Source organism: Mastigoproctus giganteus, chromosome 9 (genome assembly GCF_048544385.1).
Source record: "Mastigoproctus giganteus isolate SK-2022 chromosome 9, ASM4854438v1, whole genome shotgun sequence".
Classification (NCBI taxonomy): domain Eukaryota; kingdom Metazoa; phylum Arthropoda; class Arachnida; order Uropygi; family Thelyphonidae; genus Mastigoproctus; species Mastigoproctus giganteus.
In genome coordinates, this window is record NC_143583.1 from 222,376,270 (window position 1) to 222,397,355 (window position 21,086).

Below are 21,086 nucleotides of genomic sequence, written 5' to 3' on the forward strand. Positions count from 1 at the left end.
GATCAGAAAAGTGGAGTTGTTAATCATGTAAGATCACCGGATATCTGTGTGTGAATTATCTTAGGAGGTGAAGACTAGTGTGGGCTCTGTTGAAACAGTCCTTCATGACCAACTCCATTTACGAAAATTGAATGCGAATGGATTCCCTGATTATTGACTGATTTCCAGAAGGCTGATCGACAACAGAAATCACAAGAGTTGTTAGCCCGTGCCAAAAAAAAATTAGGAAGACTTTTTCTTGTCTAATCACTCAGGATGAAAGTTGGATATACCATTTCGACCCTAAAAGTAAAAAGCAGTCCATGGAATGGCGACATCATGGTTTCTCAACTTCCCAAGAAGGGAAGGGTACAAGTGTCAGCAGGAAACGTCTTGCTGACAATGTTTTGAGATGAGAAAGGCATATAAATGACTGATTACCTGCCGAAAGGTAGGTAATCAGTCATTTATATGTAATTACAGGTGTCTATTATGCCAACTTACTCGCAAAATCACAGGAGAAAATCAAAACATGTAGGCGTGGCATGCTGTCCAAAGGTGTGAGAATGCTTCAAGACAATGCCGCAATTCACATTTCTGAAATTGCAGCAACACAAACAGCCACTTGTGGATATATGAAATACTGCTCCATCCAGCCTACTCACCCGATCTTGCACCATCGGATTTCTTCTTGTTTCCTTCCCTTAAATAATTTCTTTGGAGCACCCATTTCCCTGACGACAAGACTCATTTCTGCAACAGAGTCATGGTTCAAAGACCAACCTCACCACTTCTACATAAATGGTATCCGTAGCCTTATCCATCAAGGGGAAAAATCCGTAAACCTGTGCGGTGGCTATGTAGAGAAGGACTAAAACCTGTGCCAAGAATCAACAGGCTAGCACCTCTGCAGCTAGGTCAGGGCGATTCTTTATTGAACCCCCCTCGTAAGTTGCATCATGTCTATATGCAGTAAATTATCTGAAGTTATTATGGTGTTATAATTATTATTTTGAAGTTACAGTTATCATTTCGTTACATCTCATATTGTCATTGCTTTCAGAGCAAGTTGCCTGTCCAGTTATAATTTGAATAAATAATGCTTCCCTGCTTAAAGAAGACTCTTGTTACTTATTCTCAGTAGGTGCCACTTCCCATATGTCTGTTTCAGGGCTATTTGCCCTTTCATTTGTTTGGTGGGTATATATCTCATTGGTATAACAGTTGGACAACTGGTATACCAACTTCATACAGTGAAATAATCCCACTGTATGAAGAAATGGCAAGTGGTGCACAGTAGTTTAAAGCTTAATAAAACTCAGGGCTAAAGCCTGAGACCACAGAAAAATTTACTGACATATAAGTTAGTGCATATGCATCATGTCTATATGCAGGAAATTAATTGAAGTTATTATAGTGACATTGTTTCATTAATTTCAGATAAGTGAGTTGAATTAATTGAAATAATTAAATTCAAATAAAAATTTTTTATCAAAAATTGATTTCAAAGATTGGTAATTCCATCCCACTGAAATTATGTAAAATATATGCAAAGCAAAGATCGCACTCAACATATGCAAAACAGTAATCATTGTTTTTCAAAGATCAGAATTTCAGAAACAATGTTATTAAAATTATCAATAGGCTTATTAGATTTTTGAATGATATAACTTGCTGAAACACGAAAATTTACATCAGGCAGCAGTTATGGTATCATGATGACTATTTCTTAATGTCTTTGAAATACTAAAAAGGTTAGCACAGGGTCTAACCTTTACTAAGGTCCCCAATCTAGGGGCCCCAATCAAGGGAGCCATCAAAGTCTCAACATAAATAAACGAGACCCCTTAATCCCCTTTGCATCCAGGCCCCCAAGTACCTTGCACTGCCCTGGACTGTTTGCATGCAACATTTTAGAAGTAACGTGATGCCTCAAACTGCTAGTGATTCTAATGTCAAACTTTCAAATATCTGAGACTATTTGTTCACAGTCTAAGCACACTGTTTCACATTTAAATTGGATATAAGTGAAGTACCCTAAACAAATAAAACAAATTAGGTGATGTATATAATGCATTACATTTCAGGTGCATTAGCAAATAGTTAGTATGAATCAGAGCTGTAATACTCAATACGTTCTACGTTGATATTAATATTTGTAAAATAATAAGAGGAGTTTACCTCAATATAGTATTTAGAACGCTTCCGTATGATACTCTCCAGAAATTAAAACGAAAAAATCGAAAACTTACATTAGAGTAAAAAATAAACAATTAAAAACCAATTTAAATCAATTTAACACAATTAAAAATTAATTTAATGCAATTAAAAATTAAAAAGAATCTAACAAAAATATTCAAGGCGATTTTCCTTCCTGAAGCTGGAAACGCTTTTCGACCGTATGTTGTGATCACAGGAATGAAAATTACCGAATAAGGTTGAAGCTGAAACTTAAATAGTGATTATTTGTCTTCGCGCATGCGCATAAAGGTCCACGCATCAGAGATCAAATATGGCCGCTGAACATTAACAGAATTCTCGTGTAATTTCATTTCTCAGTAGAAAATGTGTTAAAAAGATTCTAAAATATTCTGAATAAGCATATTATTTCTGTATTTCCATTGCACATATGGTACACATTACACTGTAGTGTCCCCTCGACGTGGGCACCTGTACGTGGTGAGGGGACCTCCCAGTGACGCTGCTGGACTTCCAGACTAGCATCACTGGGATCCAACGCCCACAGCCTAGGTTCCGGGCTTACATCAATGGAATCCGGCGTGTTTGCCATGCGCTGCGACCCGTGGAAATTCGGAAAGGGGGATCCTGGTGGTTGAGGGGCCCAGCTCCAATACACCACTTTGGCCCCTGCTTCGACAAGACGGGTGGTCCTGGAAGGCCCGGCTAGGATCAATCGGCTAGTAGGTTCGCCTGCGAGGGTCAACCGTGTCAATGCCACGCCCCTACCCTCATGGTCCGAGGGACAGGATTCAGGCTGGCGGCGGTGCGGGTATAGTGTCTGGGTAGCCCTGGCGTCCCACTCCCGAGCGCATTTATTGCATGCCGGGTAGTGGATGTCCCTTTGGGCTCCGTGGTGGGTGGGGAGCCCGGGCACTGAACAATTTAAAAACCTATATGAATCCTGATAAACATATTTCTTCAGGGGCCCCAACCCGGTCCCTATCTGCAAACATAGACGAAGACCCAGATAGTATCATTAGTACAAAGAGGCAGCGAACAGAAGTAACATCAGGGCCTGTACCAAGGTTCCTAATAATGCACTCAACCGGTGAAAAACCGATTGGTAAAATGTCGCCCTTTTTCATTCAAAAAGGGTTGGATGGGTTAGCAGGTTCACCCAAGTCAGTTAAGAGGCTCCGTTCTGGAGACCTCTTAATTGAAACTAAAAATGACAGGCAATCCGAACATCTACTCCGAACCACATCAATCGGAGGAATCCCTATAACAGCGACACCACACAGAACACTCAATTCATCTAGAGGTGTCATTTCGGAGTGGGACCTTCTCGACGTATACGAGGAGGAAATCTGCTCCGAATTAAAACCACAGGGAGTCATTGCCGTCAAGAGAATCACTGCGCGAAGGGATGGAAAAATTGTTAAAACCAGGAGCGTTATCCTGACTTTTAACACTCCTAAACCTCCTGATGAGATTAAAGCTGGATACATCAACTGTCCAGTACGTCCATACATTCCGAACCCTTTACGGTGTTTTAAATGTCAGAAGTATGGACATTCTCAAATGGCCTGCCGTGGGGTCCTTGCATGCGCCCGGTGTGGTGCAAAGGACCACGAAACAACAGCATGTTCAGCCGCAAAACCCACCTGTATTAACTGTGAAGGCGAACACCCGGCCTACTCACGAGCATGCCAGAGGTGGAAAGAAGAAAAAGAGATTCAACGGCTGAAGGCAGAGCTTAACATATCATACCAGGAGGCAAGGAAATCGGTGAAACCCCTGAATACCAACAGACCTACCTACGCCCAGAAGGTAGCAGGGAGATGTTCCGTCGGAACTCAGACGGACATGACCATTCCTCCAAAGGAGTCTTTCACTCCCATCGCGCGGTATCTCTTAAGTTCTCAAAAACCTGCACAAAAGGACCAATCAGCTGCCACTCCTATATCGGTACCTCCTGATGCTCCACAAGTAACAAAGACAATTATGAAAGAAAAGAATAAGAAAGGGGAAGTCCCCCCTAGTACCCAAGAAAAGATGGATGTCGAGCAGAAGGAGGTACCCGAAGAGTCAGTCTTGGAACTCTTCGCGGAGGAGGAAATGGACATGGGACAGCGTCCATTCTTCCCCAAAAAGGACAAATCCAAGACTGATAAAAGTAAGCCCTCAGCACCTCGGAAGCCGCCTGATGGACCCACCAAGCCAAAATAATGGCTAAATTCCTACAATGGAATTGTCGTGGATTCCGGCAAAACATTGATGACATCAAGGCCCTCCTGCAAAAGCACGAGCCAGTTTGCTTTTGCTTGCAGGAGACATATCTAAAGGCATATGATGATCCCACCATGCACAACATCACACTTTTTCGAAAGGATAGAATTGCGGATGGCTCTGTACATGGGGGAGTGGCTATCCTCGTGGGTAACCAGACCCCAGTGCAGCCCTTGCTAATTACAACTAGCATAGAGGCTGTTGCAATTCGCCTTTCAGTGGGATTTTTAATAACTGTGTGCTCCATTTATTTGCCACCTGGGACTGACATCACCCAGGCAGACCTTGATGATCTTCTAACGCAGCTGCCTCCCCCTTTCTTACTTCTCGGGGATTTTAATGGACATAACACCCTGTGGGGTAGTGCTAACATCAACAGAAGGGGACGAGTCATAGAGCGTATGCTAAATGACAATGACCTTTCCCTTCTAAATACTGGAACAAACACCTTCTTCCACATGCCTACCCGTACGTTTTCTGCCATTGATCTCTCTATCAGCTCGCCTTCTCTTCTCTCTTCACTTACCTGGGAGGTAGAAGGGAATCTGTATGGAAGTGATCACTTCCCCGTGATAACCACCTTAATTACTGGGAGACCTTGTCTTCCTGTCAGGTTACCGCGGTGGAAGTTTGATCAAGCTGACTGGAGTGCCTTTCAACAACTGGCAAAATTTGACAACTCTACATTCAGTCAGGAGCCTATCAATGATGCAGTTACGTACATAACAGAAAATATTGTCCATGCAGCTGCAACCACAATTCCAAAAACATCCACCCAGTTTCCTCCATTTCCAAAGCCATGGTGGAATCCAGAATGCACAGCAGCTAAAAAGGCTTAAAACAGGGCTTGGGGGATATTTCGAAGATATCCTACCACAGTCAATCTATTAGCCTTTAAACGTGCCCGAGCCAAAGCACGCTACATCCGCCGTCAGAGTCAAAGGGAAACGTGGATCCGTTTCACATCATCCATTACCCAGACGACCAGTACTACGGTGGTCTGGGAAAAAATCCGGAAAATGAAGGGAAAATACACAGCACACCCCTCATCGGTCCTTGAATATAATGGATGTACTATTGTAGACTCTACTGCAATAGCCAATGCTCTTGGGGAAACTTTTTCTAACATCTCTGCAACATCATCTTACTCCCCAGAGTTTCTGGTCTTAAAGCACAACATTGAAAAACAGGCCCTTAACTTCACATCAAAGGCCCATTGTAAGGGTTCCCACCCATACAATGGGCCGTTTAATATCAATGAGCTGAAAACAGCACTTGCCCGTACAAAGGCTACAGCTGCTGGACCAGACAACATCCATTATGAAATGATCAACCATCTTTCACCAGAATCCATGGACCATGTGCTCTTCCTGTACAACAGAATCTTCCTTGAAGAGCATTTTCCGGATACCTGGCGCAAGGCAACTATTCTTGCTTTTGCTAAGCCAGGAAAGGATCCTACATGTCCAAAAAACTATCGTCCCATTGCTCTGACCAGCTGTCTGTGCAAAATATTGGAGAGAATGGTCAATGCCCGTCTCTTATGGTATTTAGAATCGAACGACCTTCTCTCCCGCTTTCAGTGCGGCTTCCGAAGAAACAGGTCCACACTGGACCACTTAATTAGACTGGAAACATCTATTCGAGATGCTTTCCTAAAAAGAGAACACTTGGTGTCGGTGTTCTTTGACATGGAAAAAGCGTACGACACAACTTGGAGATTTGGTATTTTAAAAGACCTTTACAACCTTGGTCTAAGAGGCCACCTTCCAATTTTTATTAAAAATTTTTTATCCTGCCGTTATTTCCAAGTTCGTGTAGGATCCTCCCTTTCGCGGCCTTTTTGCCAAGAGGAGGGGGTACCACAAGGATCTGTCTTAAGTGTTACGCTTTTTGCCATTAAAATAAATTCTATTTCGGAACAACTTCCTCCAACTATAAACAGTGCACTCTATGTCGATGACTTCAGCATATTCTCTCAATCATGCAATATGAGGGTTATTGAGAGACAACTGCAACAAGCTATTGACCGTGTTAACATCTGGGCCACGGCCAATGGTTTCAGGTTCTCACCGGAGAAGACCGTTTGCGTCCATTTTTGTCGCAAACGTAACCTCCACCCCGAGCCTGAATTACGACTTGGACAAAGCACCATTCCAGTAGTATCAGAGGCGAAATTCCTGGGACTCATTTTTGACAAAAAGCTGACATTTGTCCAACACATTCGTCAGCTTCGCACAAAGTGCACGAGAGGGCTTAACATCCTCCGCTCTCTCTCCTCTACCTCTTGGGGTGCAGACCGCTGCACTCTTCTACGTCTGTACCGTGCACTTGTACGCTCAAAATTAGATTATGGGTCTCAGGTCTTTTCATCTGCCAGAAATAGCGCTGTTCGTTGGCTTGACCCCGTCCATCATCAAGCCATCCGTATTGCTTCTGGTGCTTTTAGAACTTCGCCTGTCCAAAGTCTGTATGCCGAAGCAAATGAACCATCTTTGTCGCTTCGGCGAATGCAGTTGTCTCTGCAATATGCCTTCAAGCTGAAGTCCCTACCACACCATCCCACGTGGACATCCGTTTTCGAGCCACGATGGGAAAATCTTTATAACACACGACGTACTGCCAATCGGCCATTCGGCATTCGTGTTCAGGAGCTACTCAATAAGCTTAACATGTCGGTAGACAAGGTTGCTCAATCACCAAAGGAGCCCCTTCCACCCTGGCATGCACAAACACCAGCATGTGACTTCTCGCTCAAACTTGCGACGAAGTCTACTACTCCAGCCTCTGTCTACCTTCAGCTCTATTCACAACACCGTGCAGAACATTCTGACTTCTTGCCAGTTTACACAGACGGCTCGAAGTCAGAATCGTATGTGGGATCTGCTGCTGTTTTTCCAGATAAAACCATATCAGAGCAGATACCCGTTGACTGCAGCATTTACACTGCAGAGCTGCATGTGATAGAGTTAGCTCTAGATCACATAACAAAACACCGATACCAACGGTGTATTATATATGCCGATTCAATGAGTGCACTGCTGGCTTTATCAGCGATGTCACGCACTAATCACCCAACCCTGTCCCGAATTCAGCAGATAATATACAATCTCTATACAACTGGATTCGATATCCGCTTCTGCTGGATCCCCACTCACATCGGGATTAGAGGAAATGATTTGGCTGACAATGCAGCCAAATCAGCAGCCCTGACGGATAATCTTGACCTGTTAGTCCCCTATACAGACTACAGGCAAGTTATCCGTAGTAACCTGCATTCTGAGCATGATTCGTGGCATCGCCTGGTTACTACGAACAAGCTGTGTCGAAATAAGCCTATGATCCATCCTTGGCGGTCCAGCTTACGCAAGGATCGCAAGGAGGAAGTTGTTCTTGCTCGGCTCCGCATAGGACACTGTCATTTAACACACTCCTTTTTGCTGAGGGCTGATGACCCTCCTATGTGTGAGCAATGCGACACCATTTTAACCGTCCAACACATTTTATGTGATTGTTCCAGTTTTATAAATGCTCGTTTTACTGCTTTTACCCATCTGACTGAGCCGTATACACTCAGTCAGATTTTAAATGACAACGACAATGTGTCAGCAGTTTTTAAATTTTTAAAGTTGATCAATATGTATACACTCATATGAAATATATAATTTGCTTTTATCATTGTACTGATTTTATTTATTTATATGATTTTATGTATTTTTAGGCGACGTAACCTTTTTACAAATTACCAGTCTTACCTTTTTATATTTTAACATTTTCCTGGCGCACTATAACCCTGCTGTTTTTGCGCCATAAAAATTAAATCAATCAATCAATCAACACTGTAGTGTGCAGTGCATTACATTTCAGTACATTCTGTTTTTTTCTTAAAATTAATTGAAGTTTTTTATATGAAGTAAATATAGTTTTCCATCCAGAAGTAAACTATTTACACACTGTATATCATGATAAATATTTAAACAAGCATTATGTTATAAACTCTTTACAGGGTTCTTGCTCACATGCATAATGAGTCAGAACAATTACTACAGCTTGGCCTCTCTCTAACTGCTAGTATTATATCATATAAGGTCTATCCAATTCATTGTTCTCGTGTTTCCCAACTCCCCCCCACCATGCTCCATTAGCCCTATTTAATTTCACTGTTGAAAACCTCATTCCACAGTTCCTCTATATTTCTACCCTATTGTTTCTGTTTAAAGCCACCTGGCTAAATTTCTTAATTGAAATGGCTTCTTTTATTTTTCTTTTTTCCAAAGCCCCCCTCTCCCACCCAATTACTGCAAAGTTCCTATCACTATATGCCTGAATGCATTCCAATGCTTGTTCTGTTAATTCTGATTCTTTAGTGTTTCTGTTGACTATGTGTTATATTTCGCCTATGCACGTTTGAAATAATCTTTTCAGTGGGTTTTGATATTGTTATTACTCTGTGAAAATAATAATAAATCTTTCAAAACCAAGTTTGTGTGAGAAGAAAAATTTTAAGCAAACACAATATCAGCTGTTGTCTGGTACCACACTTCAAGCAAAAGACCAAATAGTTGCAAAGATGGTAGCAGGCCACCTGACAGGATATTGCACTGTTTCTCTATGAAAACCATAAAAAAAAACTCACTTCAGGAAATATTATAGTAAAAGCTCCGAGAATGGACAGAAAGGCACTGTCTCACAATTTTACCCACCAAAACTCAATCCATCCTACTGAAGGGTTACCTAACCCCAACTAGACCACCACAGATTAGAATCCAAGACAGAACCATCAAGCTAGTTACTGAATTGAAATACTTGGGAGTTATCTTGGATCGGAACCGGTCTTTCACTCCACCCCTAAAGTACATGCAGAATAAGATTAAAAATTATGCAGCCATGCTCGCCAGATTTAAATGCCGAGACTGGGGATTGAAAAGGCGGACCCTGGCAATCCTCTATAAAGCAGCTATCATCCTAGTAATCACATATGCGTCTGGCGCTTGGTTCCACAAGGCCTCAACCATGGTAAATCGCCAACGGCTCGAAATTATACATAGATCCATCTTATTGACCCTCACCCGAGCATGCAAAACAGTGTCGACCCACACACTGCAAGTAACTACAGGGGCTCTCGACCTTGAGGTCACCCGAACAGGCATGCTGCAGCAGCTTGGACAGGGAAAAGTTACAACATACCTGGACCACACAACAGATTCGACAAGCAATTGGAAAGCCGAGAAGAACAAGCTTCAAATCTGCCTGCGATCAATCTGGCAACAGCTCTGAACAAACTCTGACAAAGGGGAAGTCGTGCGAACGTTCCTTCCAAATCTGGAGCAAGTGTACCCTATATTTCTGACATGGTTTTGCCCAGGACTTCTTGTCACCTACCTCCTTACAGGACATGGAGCGATCCGTCACAAGCTTCATCTCCTTGGAATCACAGACAACCCTGCACGTGCTTGTAGCTCCCCCGAGACCTGGGATCACCAGATGCATGAGTGCGAACTGTATGATGATCTACGTGCCCAGCTGATCATGCAAATGCGTTGCAACCCTAAAGACCAGGAGCACCACCTGCTGGAGGATAGGACAAACTACAAAGCCTTAACTGAATTTGCTCAGAGCCTATACGCTAGACGACTAACCCTTCCACTGCCTGCAAACCATGAACAACAAGGACAAATTTAGTATTCCACGCTCCCCAAACCTGAAAGCTCCATGATCAGGTGGAAACTTATAATTCCATCAATACCAGATTACTGGGGTAGGACCATTAAATATCCCAACTCATCACCAATTATAATCAAACGGAACACGTATCACAGGAAGAGTATGGGGGAGAACCTCTCAGTTTTACTCCTACTGATTACGCTGGATATCATGACAGAACTGGAACTCACCTCAACCATACTCAATTACTTTCCGCCACAAATTGACTCATGGATGGGACATGGCTCCCAAGGGCAACCTCCATAGGAAAGAGCAAGCCCAGCCTCTGTGCACAATATACCATCCAGACTTGCATTCTGCTTGACAGCTCCATTCTCCCAAACGACAACGGAATCCACCTTAATGGCGAATAAATCCTACTCTTCCAAATATTCATGGACGGGACATGGTTCCCACGATCGACTACTCAATAAATTGCTGCATTAACTGCACAGCATTGACTTGGACTTATTGATCCTACATTTCCAGCATCAAATGAACCTAGACTTGCATCTAGAATACTCAATCCTGACCTTCAGACAGAGTATGCACCAAAAACGGCAAACAGCCCTCTATACATTATCCTATGGACGCTAAAATATGATTTAACTGGACATGTCCCAGTTCCAATGAGCGACCTCCAAATTGGCGGCAAAACTTGGTGCATACAGACATCAGAGAAGAGGAGTTGAATCCTAGAAGAGACTCAATCCTACTGGTCTATACCAAATGCCACATGGACAAATCACAGTCTCTGCACGCAGCATCGTATTGGCGACCTGAGCCAGCTCTCTTGTCTGGCTCACCTTTTCCACCCCTCCCCGGCAGGTGGGGGAGTGTGACGGTTCCACCGTCCCTCCCCCCCACACGCCACCCCCATTCTTACTCTCTGGTGGGGCATGGGCATGCCCCACTGGAGCTGTCCTCTCTATCGGCTCCATGTCTCTGCCTTTCTCCCCTAGTCTTCAGTCTACTCCCCCCATTCTACCTGCACGCAAGCGAATGCCCCACACAATCTAAATTAAACTATCTAAAATCACCTTCGCCCACTACTTTCGGCCTCTCATTCCTAGCGCCTCCCTTCCACGCGAGCGCATAAAGAGTGTGTGTGTATATATATATATATAATTTTTTTTTTTTTTTTTTTTTTTTTAAGGTCCTAGCCACTGAAATCTCAGGAAATTAGGTGGCAGGACCTGCCAGAGTAAATCTTAGTCTACTGGTGTTTCCTGGTCTGCCTCCACGGGGTGAAAGTGGGGCAACATTGGGCCTCAGTAGGGGGTCTAGCGGCTAAATGACCAGATGAACAACAGTACATGACCCTACACACGTACAATATCCATATACTTTTGAATCTCTGGCATTTCCAGTAAACTGGCACACCCATCACTATTAGTATTAGTAACGGCCGCATGGTGCAAGAAAGCCTATGACTTATGCTGCACCAGCAAAAAAAAAGAAAAAAAAAAAGAAAACAATGATAAAAACAAAAAAATAAATAAATAAATAAAATAAAATAAATAACTAAATAATAAAAATTAATAATAAAAAAAAAAAAAAAGGAAATTAAACTTATCATCCTATGCGCTTCCCTTACCTGAAAGTACTATCCAGATGACCTTTGAATTTCCCCAAACTGTCAGCCTCTACCACCCATGAAGACAACTTGTTCCAGTAATTTATAACTCGCTGGCTAAAATAAAACTTTCTGCAGTCCAATCTAAACATTCCCCCCCCCCCCCGTAATTTGAATTTATGTCCCCTAGTTCTAGCATCATTTATAATCTTGAAAATTTTGTCCTCATTCATTTTACTGATGCCTCTCAGAGCCTTAAACACCTCAATCAAATCTCCTCTAAGGTGTCTAGTTTCCAAACTCTGCAACCCACATATTCGAAGTCTTTCTTCATAAGGACGCCCTTTTGCCGATCTCACAAGGCGAGTTACCCTTCTTTGCACCCTTTCAAGAAGCTCGATGTCTTTCTTTAGGTGCGGTCTCCATATTTGAACACAGTATTCCAAGTGTGGTCTAACATAAGCCTTATATAATGGGATTATCACGTCCCTATCTCTACTTGCAAAAGTTCAATAGATCATCGATAGGACACCATGGGCCTTCCTTGCAACCTGTTTACAATGCTCAGAGAATTTCATGTCTGACCATATCGTAACACCCAAGTCCCTTTCCTCCAGTACTGGGTTTAGTTGAACTCCACCATGTGAATAAGGTTTTTTGGGATCACTGTTTCCCAGGTGTAACACTTTGTTGGATTAAAGCACAGCTGCCATTTTTCTGACCATTCCTGAAGTCTATCTAGGTCTCTCTGAAGAAGCTCAGCTTGACAGTGATCATTAACTACTCTACCAATTTTAACATCATCTGCAAATTTAGACATCACGCCCTCTATCCCTTCATCAATGTCGTTTATGAAAATTAAAAACAACAGTGGTCCTAATACTGATCCTTGGGGAACCCCACTTCTTACATCAACCCAATCTGAGGAATAGCCATTTATCACAACCCTCTGCCTCCTGTCCTGAAGCCATCCTTCTATCCATCTAAGGATTTTCCCAGTGATTCCAACCTGTTCCAGCTTATAAAGCAACTGTTCATGTGGCACTGAGTCAAAAGCTTTGCTGAAATCTAAATAAACAATGTCGAAATTATTCCCTAAATCCAGCTTGTGAGTGACCCTTTCGAAATAGCGAACCAGATTTGTTAAACATGATATTCCCTTTACAAAACCATGCTGAGTGTCCTTGAGAATTTCAATTCGATCCAAATGATCCTGAATTCCACCCTTGATCATTGCCTCCATGATTTTCCCTACTACTAAAGTCAGACTGACAGGTCGATAATTTCCAACTTCACTTTTAGAGCCACCCTTATGTATGGGAGATACATTTGCACTTTTCCAATCCAAGGGAATCTCCCCAGAGTCTAGTGATGCTCGCATAATTAGCCTCAATGGTTCAATGCACTCGCTTGCTGCTCTCTTAAGATTATAGGGTATATTCCATCAACTCCAGGAGCCTTACTGGTCTGTTGGCTCGAAAGTTTTTTCATTAAATAATCTTGCGAAATTTCAATATCATTAATTACATATTTTTTAACTTCGCTCCCACAATTTCCCATTGCCACAAAAGGCTTTTTATTTGTAAATATCGATGCAAAATAACTGTTGAGTTCATCTGCAACGGTAGCTGGTGTATTTATTACTATCCCCTTACCCTTACGTAAAGGTCCGATCTGGTTTGTCCTGCTCTTCTTGGCATTTATATATGTGAAGAATTCTTTATCCCCCCTCTTTGCTCTGTTTGCTAGTGATTTCTCATAAACTGCCTTTGCCTGTCGAACCTTTTCTGTGGCTCTATTACACATCACCTTGTAGCTGTTATAGGCTTCAGTACTTTTTATTGCTCTGTAACCTTTCCATGCCACCTTTTTCTGCTCAAGTAATGTGGCAACTTCACTATTCATCCAGCTTGGAACCCTTCTCGTGGAGTATTTTTTTAATGGTATATACGCATTCAAGGCATCTGTGATTAATGTTTTAAAAGCGCACCACAGTTCAATTGTATTCATTCTCTGCGCGATATCTACCCAGTTAATAGAGGCCATGTAGTACCTTAAGGCATCGTAATTTCCTTTTCTGAAATTAAAACCCATTCCTTTGCCTTTTACTTCTGCTACCTCTCTCGTCATCATCCACCGTAGAACTCCGTGATCACTTCCTGCTACTGGTTCCTCTACTGTCAGCCCTGTTATGTCATCTGATTCATGTGTGATGATGATGTCTAGGATATTCTTTTCTCTAGTACTTTCCCTGACATGTTGATACAAATAACAGTCATCTAGTTGATTTAAAAATTTTGTTCCCCATGTCGAGTTTCCTTCCCATTTATTCCAATCAATTAGAGGCAAATTGAAATCAACCATAATAAGGTATTGACGCTAACTTGCCCATTCCATTTGCATGTAGAGGCTTTTGTCATAATCTTCACAATCACCTGGTCTGTAGATTACTCCTACTCGCATTATACCTTTGTTTCCAACTATCTCACACCATACAGACTCTATACTAGAAATGTCTGAATCCGGGAAAGCTATCGTCGCACTCAGGCTGCTTCTGATAAGAAGCATTACCCCACCACCCCTTCTATCTAACCTATCCTTCCTAAATACATTATACAAGCCGTACTGAAACTCATCATCCCCAATTTCCGGGTGGCACCACGTCTCTGTAAGCCCTATTATGTCCGCGTTACTTGTTTTAACCAGCAGTTCGAATTCGCTCATTTTATTGACAACACTTCTAACGTTACTGTATAAACAATTAAGATTTACTGTTCTTGTATATTTAACAACCCTAACACAACCCTTGAAGTTTTTTAGGCTCTCTTCCCTGATATTAGCTACCCGCTCACGTGAAACGTTTATGCCCCCAGAACATCTTGATAATACGTCCAGTTGGGGTAACAGATAAGAACTCTTAAGGTATGTGCAAGAGTTACTTTGACCAATATTATCAGATAAACGCGTGTCAGTATTACCCACATCCCCCCTAACTAGCAGTTTCCCTGAACCTTTAAGGTATCCTCAATAATACTGGCAAAAACTTTTGCACCACCTTTGTTTAAGTGTATCCCGTCTCTACAAAACAAATTCCTTCTACCTACAAGTGTGGGCCATGCTGATAGAAATTTACCCCCTAAAGCCTTGCAGATTCCTTCAAGTCTTGAGTTAATCCACAAGGCTCTTAACATATAATCCCTCCTATCGTGTCTGGGCAGAATTGCAGGCACATAGACATATTATGGCCTAGCTCGCGACATTTCCTCAGCATGGTCCTGTATTTTTCCAACAAATCGTCAGATCGTGTACTTTTAATATCATTTGTCCCCACATGAATAATAATGTTTTCTTTAACCCCTTTAAAATCTGACAATCTGTTGGTTGACATCATCAATAGTTGCTCCCGGCAGACATACCCTGGTTCTGCTCCACCTATCCTTATTACAAAAAATATTCCCCGTTTCCCTGACAATGAAGTCTCCTAATAAAACAATGTCCTTTTTAACCAGAGTAGTTTGCACTTGGTTTTTCTGTTTTGAGGCTCGAATCGGGTGAGCATCACTTGGTAGATTTCTGGAGTTTTGAGTCCCTGACGAGCTCCCAGATTCATTATTTTCGAGGGCAAGCACTCGTTTTTTCAGTGCTCAAATTGTTCCATCAGTGCACCAAATTGTAATTTAAGATCGGTGCACTCCTTACATCAATCACAAAGAAAAGAATCCCCAGGTGAGGTAGTATTAGTCACCAGGTCGACCTTGGAAAACATTCCACAGGTTGCACAACGGATTAAATCATTACTCACCCGTAAATCACCATCGGCTATTTCCGTGTGAGTCACGATACCCTGTGATGTGTTTAAGGCAGATCTCGTAACTACCATTATAAAATTAAATAAATATCAATGAAAGTAACTTTAAAAAATTATATCTATAATATTATTAAAATCAGACAGTTACAGGAAAACCTATAACAAAATAATCCAACAATATCTAAATAAATCAAATATTTAAAAGCACTATCCAAAAGTAAACCACTTAACTGAGGAGCCCTGTCTAAGCACGTCCACTCACCTCGAATGCCAACAGTCTACTCTGATGCAAGCAATGCATCTACTCAATGCAAGCAACGCAGTGATAGGGGAAACCCCTGGTGCCGCTTGACACTAAACACACTTTACACTTTATATTTGGGATGGTAGGAAAAAATTTCAGATTTTTAATCATTAATTGATGGTTAACATAGGAACACTATTTTTGAGGATCACCTGTCAGGTAACCTACCACTGGGTTAAATAAATTCCATGCCAGTGTACTGTGGTAACTTTTACCTATGATTCCTTTTCCTGAGGATTAAAAATATGTGATGCATCATTTTCTATATTTAGAACTATAAGTGTGTTTTGTTTTTTTCCTTCTATAGGATAAACACATTTTTGATTTGAAGTACGAGGTGAAAGATCCAGATTCTTCTGTAGAGCAGTCCATTAATGTAGGTAAGCAGTTTCATAGTTTTATAGCTTTCTAATTATTGCAAATTTTGAACCACTCATTTCTGTTTGTCAAAATATAGCTGGATTATTTAAGAAACACATCAGTGATATCGCTACTTCAGGATAGCATACACTAAATTAATTCAGAGGCATACAAAATACTTCAAATTGCTGGTTCAAGCCCTTCTGCAGCGAACCTGGATGCCAAGCAATTTTAGTATGATCAAGCAATTCAAAGTGATTTTTGTGCAGCTTTTGTGAAATTCTCTACAGACAGCTCTCGATTTACGATGGAGTTCCATTCCTGAAGGAACTGTTGCAAAAAAAAAAAAAAAAAATTGGTGTAAAATAAACCTCATTAAATAATGTAAGTCAATGAGAAGTCAATTGAATTATTTTCCAGGCCCCTCTCAAAATTGACATAAATAATATTATTATTATTATTATTATTATTATTATTAGCTATATGGTACAAGGAAGCCTGAAGACTTATGCTGCACCAGCTAAAAAAAACCCTTCCTGAGTTACCCTGAGAGAGAGAGAGAGAGAGAGAGAGAGAAGTAGAAAGGAATCACCAAGAAAGAGAAGAATGATGATATCCAGCTCAGGACCCTGGGTTTGCCAAGCCCATACTCACCAGATGTGAGCCCCCGGGGTTAAATATATAATATTATTATATTTAAAGCTCTGAAATTAATGCTGTGAATGCAAAAATAGTGTTTAATATTAGTAATGGCCGCATGGTGCAAGAAAGCCTATGGCTTATGCTGCACCAGCAAAAAAAAAAAAAAAAAAAGAAAACAGTGATAAAAACAAAAAAATAAAAAAATAAATAATAATAATTAATAAAAAAAAAAAAAAAAAGGAAATTAAACCTATCATCCTATGCGCTTCCCTTACCCGAAAGTACTATCCAGATGACCTTGAATTTCCCCAAACTGTCGGCCTCTACCACCCATGAGGGCAACTTTTTCCAGTAATTTATAACTCGCTGGCTAAAATAAAACTTCCTGCAGTCCAATCTAAACATTTTCCCCCATAACTTGAATTTATGTCCCCTAGTTCTAGCATCATTTATAATCTTGAAAATTTCATCCTCATTCATTTTACTGATGCCTCTCAGAGCCTTAAACACCTCAATCAAATCTCCTCTAGTTTCCAAACTCTGCAACCCACATATTTGAAGTCTTTTTTCATAAGGACGCCCTTTTGCCGATCTCACCAGGCAAGTTATCCGTCTTTGCACCCTTTCAAGAAGCTCAATGTCTTTCTTTAGGTGCGGTCTCCATTTGAACACAGTATTCCAAGTGTGGTCTAACATAAGCCTTATATAATGGGATTATCACGTCCCTATCTCTACTTGCAAAAGTTCGATAGATCATCAATAGGACATCATGGGCCTTCCTTGCGACCTGTTTACAATGCTCAGAGAATTTCATGTCTGACCGTATCGTAACACCCAAGTCCTTTTCCTCCAGTACTGGATTTAGTTGAACTCCACCAAGTGAATAAGTTATTTTGGGATTACTGTTTCCCAGGTGTAATACCTTACACTTTGTTGGATTAAAGCATAGCTGCCATTTTTCTGACCATTCCTGAAGTCTATCCAGGTCTCTCTGAAAAAGCTGAGCTTGACAGTGATCATTAACTACTCTACCAATTTTAACATCATCTGCAAATTTAGACATCATGCCCTCTATCCCTTCATCAATGTCGTTTATGAAAATTAAAAATAGCAGTGGTCCTAATACTGATCCTTGGGGAACCCCACTTCTTACATCAATCCAATCTGAGGAATAGCCATTTATCACAACCCTCTGCCTCCTGCCCTGAAGCCATCCTTCTATCCATCTAAGGATTTTCCCAGTGATTCCAACCTGTTCCAGCTTATAAAGCAACCGCTCATGTGGGACTGAGTCAAAAGCTTTGCTGAAATCTAAATAAACAATGTCGAAATTATTCCCTAAATCCAGCTCGTGAGTGACCCTTTTGAAATAGCGAACCAGATTTGTTAAACATGATTTTCCCTTTACAAAACCATGCTGAGTATCCTTGAGAATTTCAATTCGATCCAAATCATCCTGAATTCCACCTTGATCATTGCCTCCATGATTTTCCTTCCTACTGAAGTCAGACTGACAGGTCAATAATTTCCAACTTCACTTTTAGAGCCACCCTTATGTATGGGAGATACATTTGCACTTTTCCAATCCAAAGGAATCTCCCCAGAGTCTAGTGATGCTCGCATAATTAGCCTCAATGGTTCAATGCACTTGCTTGCCACCTCCCTTAAGATTATAGGGTATATTCCATCAACTCCAGGAGCCTTACTGGCCTGTAGGCTCGAAAGTTTTTTCATTAAATAATCTTGTGAAATTACATATTTTTTAACTTTGCTCCCACAATTTCCCATTGCCACAAAAGGTTTTTCATTTCTAAATATCGATGCAAAATAACTGTTGAGTTCATCTGCCACAGCAGCTGGTGTATTTAATACTATCCCCTTTCCCTTACGTAAAGGTCCGATCTGGTTTGTTCTGCTCTTCTTGGCATTTATATATGTGAAGAATTCTTTATCCCCCCCCCCCCTCTTTGCTCTGTTTGCTAGTGATTTCTCATAAACTGCCTTTGCCTGTCGAACATTTTTATGAATATGAATCAATTTTAGGCCTAAATGGTTGTCAGATGAACTAATGAGACATGTGACAGAGAAGAAAAATGCATGGGATACATACGAATTAATGGGTGACATGGAAGCCTAGGATAGATATAAGTTGGTCTGTAACCAAGTCACAAAGGAGATTAGGCAGGCAAAGGCAGACTACGAAAAATCCTTGGCAAAGGATGCAAAGAAAAACAGAAAAGAGTTCTTTACCTGTTTAAACTCAAGAAGGAAAGGGATGAATCAGATTGGTCCACTGGATATTGATGGTTCAACAGTTGAGGATCCTGCTCAGGTGGCTAACAATCTAAACGAGTATTTTGCATCTACTTTCACGCAGAGGAGTTATTCAGGAGGGAGAATGATGTAGGTAAAGTAAACATTGGCAGTGAGCTGGATGATTTTGTAATAACTGAGAAGAAAGTGGAGGAGAGATTGTTTAGGATAAACATAAAAAAGGCACCTAAGGTGGATGGGATCTATCCAGTTATATTAAAGGAGGCAGCAAAGGAAGTAAGCAAACCCCTAGCCATAATTATGAGAGCTTTGGACTCAGGGGAGGTACCCATAGACTGGAGATGTGCAAATGTAACCCCAATTCACAAAGGAGGATCAAAGACTGACACAAGTAATTATAGACCTGTTAGTTTAACTTCTGTTCCAGGTAAATTAATGGAGGCACTGGTTAAAGAAGCACTGCAGGATCATATAGACAAGAATTCAGTTATAGCTCAGACGCAGTATGGTTTTGTTAAGGGCAGGTCTTGCCTGACCAATTTGATTGGATACTATGATGTAGTCACAAAAGAACTGGATGCAGGGAATAACTTTGATATTATATATTTGGATCCTAGAAAGGCTTTTGATACTGTTGCACATGGAAGACTGCTGCACAAATTGGAGCAGTGTGACATTGGAGGGAAATTGCTGCTATGGATAAAGGGATGGTTGAGTGGCAGAAGACAGAGTGGTAATCAATGGACACTGCTCAACGTGGACTAATGTTATTAGTGGAGTTCCTCAGGGTTCAGTGTTGGGTCCGTTGTTGTTTTCGGTGTTTATGAATGATATTGATGATGGGATATCAAGTTTAATGTCCAAGTTTGCAGATGATACAAAGGTTGGCAGGGTTGTTAAGGACACTACTGATGCTATGCTGCTGCAACAGGATCTGGAAGGGTTGAACAGATGGGCTGAGAGGTGGCAAATGAAGTTTAACATTGACAAATGTAAAGTACGACATATGGGAAACAGTAACCCCAGAGCAACATATCAACTCTGCGGTACTACACTGACAGTGGTGGAGAATGAAAAGGACCTGGGATGTAATTGTGCAGGCAGATATGAAGTTCTCTGTGCAGTGCAGACAAGCTGCAAGAGTAGCTCATGGTGTCTTGTCAATGATATACAGGAATTTTTCTAGCAGGGATAAGGAGGTGATTATTCCCTTGTATAAGGCAATGGTTGGGCCACATCTTGAGTACTGTATACAGGTCTGGAGGCCTCATTTCAAGAAGGATTGTAGAGCTGCTGGAACGGGTACAGAGAAGGGCAACAAGATTAGTGAATGGAACAAAGGGTTGCTCTTACGAAGAAAAGCTTAAGTTTTGCAAATTACAGAGTCTGGAGACTAGGCACCGGCGAGGTGATCTGTTAGAGGTGTATAAGGCTTTGAATAGTTTGAGCATGCTCAATGCCAATGGGATTCTTCATCTTGCTCAAATTAATCACCTCAGAGGGCATAATTTCAAATTGAGGAAGGACGGATGTCGGATAGATGTGCGGAAATTTGCCTTTGGCCAGCGGGTGGTTGGTTGGTGGAACCGACTTCCGTCACTTGTTGTTGAAGTTGATAGCCTAAACAAATTTAAGGCTCAACTGGACAGGTATTTCGAACGAACGGAGGGGTGAAATGGGAGTGGTGTGTTTTTTTTTTTTTTTTTTTTTTGGCTGATGCTGAATAAGCTTGCTTTCTTACATCATATGCCTCTACTAATGCTAATGCTAATTAACTGTAACAATATAAAATAATCGAACTAAATTTAATTAAATAAAAAATTTAATTTTGTACATTTACTTTTATATGTTCAAAGCACAGACCAAAAGTTTTTGTAAGTGCCAGTGTAAGGTCCCTGCATGTTGATCTTTTTTTGAGAGGCCCTGGTTGAGGATATTCCCCCCCCCCTTTTTTTTTTTTTTTTTTTTTT

At 41.2% G+C, this 21,086-nt stretch overlaps 1 protein-coding gene across 1 annotated transcript in view; it reads left to right on the forward strand.

The window, feature by feature from the left end:
- Positions 1-21,086, forward strand: part of LOC150081130 (focal adhesion kinase 1-like) — a 1,307,299-nt gene that overhangs the window by 1,149,173 nt on the left and 137,040 nt on the right. The window contains exon 25 of the mRNA XM_090380936.1: positions 16,148-16,220. Within this exon, the coding sequence (XP_090237062.1) occupies positions 16,148-16,220 (73 nt within the window). The remainder of the gene's footprint in view (positions 1-16,147; positions 16,221-21,086) is intronic.